Source organism: Crassostrea angulata, chromosome 5 (genome assembly GCF_025612915.1).
Source record: "Crassostrea angulata isolate pt1a10 chromosome 5, ASM2561291v2, whole genome shotgun sequence".
Classification (NCBI taxonomy): Eukaryota; Metazoa; Mollusca; class Bivalvia; order Ostreida; family Ostreidae; genus Magallana; species Magallana angulata.
The window spans coordinates 42,687,069-42,696,419 of record NC_069115.1 but is presented as its reverse complement, the minus strand read 5'-3'; the positions used below and the strand labels follow the sequence as shown (position 1 = coordinate 42,696,419).

General features: G+C 29.9%; 1 protein-coding gene across 1 annotated transcript; it reads right to left on the bottom strand.

Moving 5' to 3' along the window:
* Positions 1-1,755: 1,755 nt before the first annotated feature.
* On the bottom strand, positions 1,756-5,488 carry LOC128183354 (uncharacterized). The gene is made up of 3 exons (XM_052852334.1): positions 5,085-5,488; positions 3,968-4,146; positions 1,756-3,803 (listed from the first exon to the last, which is right to left on the bottom strand). The coding sequence occupies exons 1-3, from the start codon at positions 5,308-5,310 to the stop codon at positions 2,415-2,417; spliced, it is 1,794 nt and encodes a 597-aa protein (XP_052708294.1). The 5' UTR covers positions 5,311-5,488; the 3' UTR covers positions 1,756-2,414.
* Between the last annotated feature and the right edge of the window lie 3,863 nt (positions 5,489-9,351).

The window sequence follows — 9,351 nt, the reverse complement described above, 5'->3', positions numbered from 1 at the left end:
TGAGAATCACAAAAACGCTTTTTTAAATGACGCTTGATAAAGAACGTACAAGAAAAAAATTCAATGAGATTTCGTCTGCTAAACATTTCGAGTTTTCTCGGTAAGGCCAAGCGAGACGTTTTCTTGAAAAGAACATAAACCTTTGTTGACTTTTTATTGTACAACAACTTGTTGATTAAATAAACAATCAAATCAATTGATTAATTTGAAGAAAAAAACTAAAAAGCTAGCTTTTCCAGTGATAATTTATAGGGACTTTTCAACACTCGAACGCCACAGCTACTTAAATATAGCAAAGCACGTCAGTATATTCAACAGTCGGCATAATAATAACAATAGTGTTGTGTTGTGCATGTACTATGCCTAAATAGTAGTCAGGGTTTGATACATAGTGCACTCGCCTCCGGCTCGTGCACTATGTATCAAACCCTGACTACTATTTAGGCATAGTACATGCACAACACAACACTATTATATAAATAGTGTTAAGATATGAATCCTTTTATAAACTTGTTTAACTAATCGTCTACAGTTTATGAGCCCTAGAGAGAAATTAGAAAATAAGCAGAGCGGACCATTGTGAGATGATGTAAAAACTCGATGCATCTTTTGGTTCTGTAATCTTCAGTCGGATTGTTTATCATCACCCTGAACTATTATCTGTTTCCATACGTTATATATACATTCAAATACAAATTGTTAATAATATTCAAGCTTTCTATGATCAGTTTGTTGATTTAAAAGAAATGGAAAATAGAAACCTCGCTAGCTAGCTCAAACGCATGTTACAAATCATTGATAAGAACAAATAATCTTTAACAAGCAATGCACAATGGTTATAATCAGTATTCATGGAATATACTTTATGCGTTTAGTATTAAGGAAACTTTCAATAGAACGTATTAAGTGAAATATATACAACTATCAATGTCACTGCTAGCACATAGCGAAGTGCATCTGGTTTGCAAACATTGAATACATTTATTTTTAACTTAACATTTACAGTTAAAAGATGATACGAGAGCATACATGAAAATTTTTGGAAAACTCATAAGAAACGTAGTTCCCGAATGCAAAAACCTAATAAACTACACTTCGGTTAACACGTAGCCCGTATTACCTCGTCAAAGTTATGTGATACATCAAAAATGATAAGTTGTCGGGCATCCATTTGATGTGTCGAGTACTGTCTCAAATTTTCCAAAATCGTTAATTTTTGTAGTCTGTTTATGTAAAAATTTGCATTAGTCGAGACAATTCTACGCATGATAAAAACAAAAGCGCGAATGAAAGATATCTATTCTAAATTGACTAAAGGGATGAAGTATGCGAAGCCACTCAAAATTCTTAAATGTCACTTATGCCACAACAGATGTATAAATGCAAAATTTGATATATTAAACCAAGAATCATCAAATATAAAACATTGCATCATTTGACAGTGCATTATGAAAGTCAATTACTAATGAAATATGTGTAGATAAACAGGTTGTGTCAATTTCTAGCAAACCTGATATACAGCTTTAAAACTTGTAAAAATGCGTTGTATTACATGAAAAAAAGTTATTGAACAGGTGTGAAACTTTAAATATCTTAAAAACTACAAAATCTGCACTTTTTTAATAATATAATCTATAAATCATTTTTAAAAATAATAAATTTTAAATACTTAAATTTAAATTGAAAGTTTTTAGAAAAAAAAAATGATGAACAAAACTTCCAAAATGAGAAAAATACCATAAAATTTTACAGGCTACAACTTACACATATCTGAATAATTATTTAAAAAGACCTTTATTTGATACATGATTTATAAGAAAATGATAAATGATGACCAAAACAAAAAAAAATACACAAAAATAAAAAACATAAAAACAAAAATAACAAAACATAAAAAAAGACAAAAAAACCCTAAAACATAGGAAAACACAAAAATAGCAGATATTTAGCTATTATTCTGTGGGTAATAGTATAATTATTTCCATTTTATTACTTATGTTTATTTGATTATGTTTGTTTGTATAATAATGTATTTTTTATTTTTTTGAATGCCGTAAATTCCTAATTAAACGCGAGGAATTAATATCCGCGTAAAATCGCGAGGAGCACATCTCGCGGATTATAAAATCGCTCTTTGATTTTTCGGAGAGATGTAAACTATTAGTAAATATGATGAAAAATCGGTGTTCGCGATTTTATATTCTCGCAATTTGATGCAAAAAGATAGAATCGCGGAATTAAGTTCTCGAGTAAAATAAGGAATCTACAGTATTACAATCAAAAAATATTTTTTTGTCTAGTTGTCTGTTTTCTATATAATAAAATCCCATTGAAATTAAATATCAGTTAAACATGAAGTATTATTGTATTCCAACGTGTATGCTGGGGGAAAAACTGTATAATAAAGTTTTCGTCTACATAAAAAAAGATTTAAGGTATCCAAGTCCACGTTGCATAATACCAGCCTTTCTTTTGTTAGGGGCACGTCCAGAACCAGTAAAAGCTTTTCCAACTGCTGATGTTACATCATCTTTTGTTGATTTAAGATTGAGATCAAAGTTTTCGACCTGCTCATCAACAAGAGCCATTCGCCTAAATTCATGTAACATTTTTATTCGTCGTTTATAGCCTGGTTGCCTTTCTGTTTCTTCAGCTTGAATCATAAGGTCTAAATGTTCAACTGCATTAAGAGGATCGGGTCTTAAAGCTATTTCCTTAAGCCTTCGTTTGCATTTTTTCATTTCTTCCATCATCATCTGGACATTTTCAAAGAGGTAATCAACATCGTAGGTAAGCTCCTCGATATAAGTTTCATGCGTCATCTTCGACCCCTTAGCTTTCTCATACTTTTCCTTCATTTCAGCATACGTTTTCTTTACTTTTTCTACTGAATACTTAAATATGTATGGCGTATTTTTATGATCTGACCAGATACATTTTCCAATACATATTCTACACATGCCATTTGTCATTGCCCAGCATCCCGCCTTTTCAGCATCATCTGCTATTCCGCAATTCTCATGACATGTGACATTACACTGAAGACAGTTTGTTACATGTTGTCCACGTGGTAAATCCACTAGGGATTGTTTGGTTTCTTCTACTTCGTATTCAAAATCTTTATTGTTTTCGATGTCATCTTTGTGTTTTTTAAATATCTCTAACTGTTCTCGAAGTTCCCCAAGTTTTGATAATCCAGCTTTTACTTGTGGAAGGATGCTAGAAATTACAGTTTTTAGTTGTTCTCTTTCTTTCAAGACATCTTTTGTTTGGGAAAGACTTTTGGTTTCAAAATGACTAAGTTGGTTGAAAAAGTTTTGGAAACTATTACATCCCATCTCCCAAAACATAGGCGACAGTGACGTAGAGGTAAGATTTTTGTTTTCTGCAAATAAGGCTGAGTTGTTGAATTGAAAGGTAGAGCCAAATGGGAGATTTGCCTCTTTTAAAGAGGCAAGAACAGGGGGTTCAGCGCCATCAGCAAAGGTGATAAGTGTGCATATATTTGATTCAATGTCCTTTCCAAAAAGGGACATGATTGAACTAAATATATATTTCTGAGAAACCGTAAGACGTGCGTCAGGTGCCTTAACAATAAAACAAACAGCATCTACAAATAATACTCCTTTTTCCCCTTGTGACGAAAACAGATACCGGATTTGATCAATGATACCCTGATCTCGTTCTATACCTCTTGTATCTCCGAATCCAGGTGTGTCTATGATGTTAAGAGTAAAGTTCAATCGACTTCCTTTTTGAGGCGCAATTTTGTAGACTGTGATCCACTCGGTTTGAGATATTGCCTATAGGTACCAAATGCAAAGCACGATTATTATTTTGCGAAGAAATCATTATTTTTTTTTAAATCAAAAACATTTAAAATAGTATAACATGAAACAATAGTGTGTATACAGCTAGTCACATTTGATGATTAGATAGGAATTTGCAGTTTTTATTACTACACAACCTGATTATGAGTCTTTCTTTCCTCCTCCTCCAGCTGTACAAGCGTGAATCTGAATGGATCATCAAAACTCACACCCATTACGTAGTTAACAAAACCATCAACCAGTGTACTTTTTCCTGAACCAGTTGCACCAACTAACATAATTGTTTTTTCCTCTTCTGATCCTTGTTTTGGATTTCCTGTAATATTACATTCTTATAAGATATAACATTTATAGGTTTAGGTTCAAGGATTTTTTTTAAAAAATTGTGATAGATAGATAGATAGATAGATAGATATATATATAAACGAAGCCAATAACCACGTCGCTAACTTGTGCACTTTTGTTTGCAATTGTGAATTACACTGTGTCATCACTGAACTTCATTAGAAAAGCTGACCTCAGTCATCTTTTCATAACAAGATAATAAAATGTATATGTGTAAGGTTGGGGAAGGCATAACTACCGTGCCCATCTGAACATGTTTTGTTAAAATTGCTTTATACCATAGTAAGTTTTCAATATATACATGTAATACCTTTCTTAAACGAGTAAGAAAGCCAAGATTCCAAGAGCTTTTTTCTACTTAGGTCATTGCACATCGAAGGCCACTAATTGAACACAAATTGTAAAGAGAAAAATTGAAGATTTAACCATCGTTAAACTTTGGTACCTAACTGTGCTCCCATCATGACTCTAGGGGCAATAAACAAACCTAAATCATCCGTAGATAACATATTTCTACATTATCCTTCTTTTTTAAAAAAATATGTTTTGAAAATCCTTTTTTTCATTCTGGGGTAAGCCATCGAAACAAACAAATTAGATTTAAAATTTATAAGGATGCATTACATAGGTTTCTTTACTTTTGGATTAGTGGTTCGTAAAAACATTTTCTTCAGACTTTGCCGAATATTTAAGTTTTGTTCCGTAATTCCCCTCGTGTTCCTTCATTTGAAAAAAATCTATTTCAATCATTTACATGTACATATACGTTTAGGCAAGTTTATTAAAATTGACCCAAACTAAATCAAAATGTGAATTAAGGTAACAACGAAGAAAATGAGCAACTATTTAAAGAAAGTGCATTTAAGCTTTAGGGTTAGTAGAGCCAACCAATAGTGATAATGGACTTACCAAGAATAAGTTTTCTTGTTTTTGCAACATAATTTCTCGATTGTTTCAATTCTTGGGCAAAAAGTTGATATTTTGGCGGGTTCATATCATTAATACGGACTGAAAACTTCAGTAGATAAGTCGCTAGAGATTCGTTTGTTTTCACTGCATCATTTGCAGGTCCATAATGTCCTTCCTGATCATTACATACTCCTCGAACTTGAAATATATACGTTGTATCTGCCATTAAACCATTAATGGTTAATTGATTTTGATCAGCATCTGTAACGACAAATTTCCATTTTTCTTGACCACCCTTGCTTTTAAAGCGAATTTGGTAGTAATCAACTTTTTCTTCAGATTTTGTCCAGAACAGCACAACCGAGTCAGGTTTAATTTCCAAAGCTTTGGGTTTACCTGGCGTCTAAAAAACAAAAAAGATATCTAAATACGTTATCTTTAAACCTGTCTATGATATTTAAAATTGCAGTTGGTCGCCTTCACTGGGTTGCTAACTATATAATAAATGTAGATATAAATGCACTAGATTATTTTCAAATTATATTGCTAGAGTAAATAAAGGCTATTAAAATAAAAAAAATTGGAACATTCTCTTGGTCATTCAGTTTTAATAAAACAACGATACGGTTTTGCTGATAACAATTTCAAAGATGAAAAGGTGAAGCATTTGCCATTTATTGAAAAGGTTCAATACACCTTTTAAAACAAAGCAAATTTAACATTTCGATTTTTATCTACCATTACGACTCTAAATGATTAAGTTGATTTAACTCTTAATTTTACTAGAGTATACTACAGGAATAAATATTAGGGGTGCTAAGTTTGTTTAAAAATATACACCAATGCTATTTTAATTTCTATGATATTTACATCACTTTAATAGAATGCGATCCTTTAAGATATATTATTTGTATATGATTTTGCTTAAGAGGCAATAATACCATAATTCAGGTTTGAGTTTTAAAAAGAATTTAAAAACATTTCAAATTTTGTTTTAATCATACAAAATAGCAAGGCTTGAAAAGAATATCGATTTTGAACGCCAAACAATCGTAATTATCTAGATTTACCTTTAAATATTTTTCTTCTGGACATTTCGGACAACTATCACTAAAATAAAAAAAATGTATCCATGGTATAACTCTTTTAAGATCCAAATGAACAACAAAGTATATGTACATGATGACAATTGATAGAAGTGTAAGACAAATTAATGAATAAAGGACTGGTCAATTCTGATAAGGGGAAAACCCCTAGAACAATGTACATAAATATGCATCGATGAGGCATGAAATGTCATCTCATATGCAAGCTTGTTAATTATATAAAATGCTTTTACAAATTAAAGCCTTTAACGAGAGATACATCACAACATTTGAGGCTTTTATACATGTGAAATATTCCGAATTTTGAAAATGACTGAAACATCATATTTACAGTACAAAAATAAATGCACCCTTTATTCTTAATAGCATACTTTTAAGATAGTTCTTATTAAGCATGACTGTGTAACATAACATGCGATTCAATTGTATGATATCATGACCATTAACTTTTTACGAATAATATAAACATATAAACATATCATGGTTACACCAACAAGCTGCAATGACCTAATGTAAACTTCTTTCTGCATATATATATATATATATATATATATATATATATATATATATATATATATATATATATATATATATATATATCAGGATTGGGGTAATGCTAAATGTAATGGTAATGCATTGCAATGCATTACATGTTTTCAAAGTAATGCTAGTAATGTGTAATGCCTCAAAATTAGCATTACAAGTAATGCTAATGTAATGCATTACTTTCCAAAATCTAGTGTAATGCTGGCATTACATGGCATTACTTTGCATTACTATGCATATTTATGCATGTTCACTTTTAAAAATGTGATGAATAAATGAATATTTGAAATTGAATTTGATTAAATTTATTTTTAAAGAAGAAAGAAATAATTCTAATTAAGAAAAAAATGTTTTAATTGTACATGTTTTATTAAAAAAGGTTTTTTAAAATTCATTTTTGAATTGTTTATATTACTAAAGATAACAGCACAATTTCATAACATTTTTAAGAGTGTTGTTATTAAGAGTTTTTAATCATTTAAACAATTTACTCCAATTAGTTTGTACTTCAATAAGAAATGTGTCAACAACACACTATGCCCCCAGGATAATCTAAGTATCAAAACAATCTATTGTTATAAGAAGTGCTAAACACCCCAATCCCCTTCCCTTCGCTATGTCACAATAGAATAGGAGACAGACATGCACCTTTAAAAGCAAAATGAATGCACTGTCCATCCACGATGAAAATCAATATCACTTCCAATATTATAACCCATTTGAAAATAATCTTACTTATTTGTTCTCTTTCTCTTTGTCTCTCTCTCTCTCTCTCTTGTATATTAATTACACTGTACATTAGTTTGGACTGATAGAAAATACAAGATTTATGTATTTAATCTATTATTGCACTTAATATATCCTAAGATAAAGATCGTCAAACAGTATTTTCCAGCCCAAGCTTTGACTGCTCCTGCAAAACATTTATTTAGTATAGCCCGGAAGATGGATGCATTTAAAAGATGAACCCTTTGAAACTTGGATTATAAAGTGCAACAGCAATCTTTTGTCTTAAAGTGTCCTCCGTAAAAAGAAATACGATTAAAATATATTAAGAAATATAACTGGGAAAAATTATCTGTTTATAAATTAATAAAATTAAGATTTGTGTAATCTGGGGATATATCTATATTTAGCTTTTAAAAACCGCGTTTTTGTTACGCATGTTATCCTGTGTCTCTCTTTCATATATGATAGTGTATCATGCCAAATGTCTATAAATATCATTTTACTTATGTAATATGTTGTTCATATTGCCACAATATGATTATATATTGAGCAAATAAAGAATGACTTTTGTTTATTCATTGAATTTGAACCTGATACTGAGCATGAAGCTGTAGATATGTTAAAGAGTGTTGTATATTTGAAACATTTGCAAACACTCTTTATTAGCTTTACTTTAAATAAAAAAGTAATGGTAATGGTAATGCATTACTTTACTCATGTAATGGTAATGTAATGCATTACTTCAAGAAAATCAAGTAATGGTAATGGTAATTTAATGCCCAATTTCATGAAGTAATGGTAATGTAATGCATTACTTTACAATGTAATTCGCCCCACCCCTGATATATATATATATATATATATATATATATATATATATATATATATATATATATATATATATATATATATATATATATATATATATATATAATTGTTTTAAAGTTTTTATTGAATGTTGGCATATATCTGTCCCCTACATGCAAAATCATGTAAACATAATTTTCATACGTTTTGACATTTATATATTGCATTTTGATAAAATTTACTTTGCACGTTGACATAAACATCCTGTCTGTAGATAAATTAACACATAGGTTTTCATAGATAAGTTGCATGCCGAAATAAGTCTACATAATAATATCGCATGTTTACATAAATAAATCGTATGTCTACATAATACATGTAATATGATTATGTAGCATATTGACACAAAAAAAGCTGTTTGTCAATTTTATAATGTTGCTTCTTGCATGCTTGATGTCATAGAATGGTGTTAGTAAGTAGGTTATTTAAAATTAGAATACATATTTTCTAAAGATATTGGTAACTCGTGTGTCACATAATAATCTTAATCTAGGCATGATTATCTTGCATCTTGACATATATTTTGGTTGCACATGTTCATAATTTTTCTTGCATGTATGAAAAAGAGATACATGTATGCCATCATTTCCTTGGTTACGCTTAACAATTAACTGTTTATATTGCAAAATATTTAAATCATGTAACTCGTGCCATGGGGTGTTAAAAGAACGTTGAACATATAAAATCTTCTGTAGAAAACTGTATTTCTTCTGTGTATGCCTTTATTTGAATGTTGTAATGATTATTAAAACATACTAAGAAACTATTTTAGTAATATCACATTAATACATTGTGTTAAATATTGTAAATATTTTGTAGAAGAAGGAAGGCTGATGACTTAAGGTTAATGGATTTTATTAGGCGTACTATTTGGTTTTTTTAAATCATTCAAAATATAGTGATTCTTTTCATGACAGTAGAACCAAAATTAGATTTTTTTAAACTACTTATACTCTTGATTTGCAAGAAAGCATGTTACTACGAATAACTTTAATCAAACTACTAACATTAATCTAACA

Bases quoted from the DNA above. Each gene is read 5' to 3' on its own strand.
- LOC128183354 (XM_052852334.1), bottom strand. From the start codon at position 5,310: ATGGCAGATACAACGTATATATTTCAAGTTCGAGGAGTATGTAATGAT. The intron at 4,147-5,084 runs GTAAGTCCATTA...GTAATATTACAG, and splicing joins AACAAGAAAACTTATTCTTG to GAAATCCAAAACAAGGATCA. The intron at 3,804-3,967 runs GTTGTGTAGTAA...TGGTACCTATAG, and splicing joins AAAGAAAGACTCATAATCAG to GCAATATCTCAAACCGAGTG.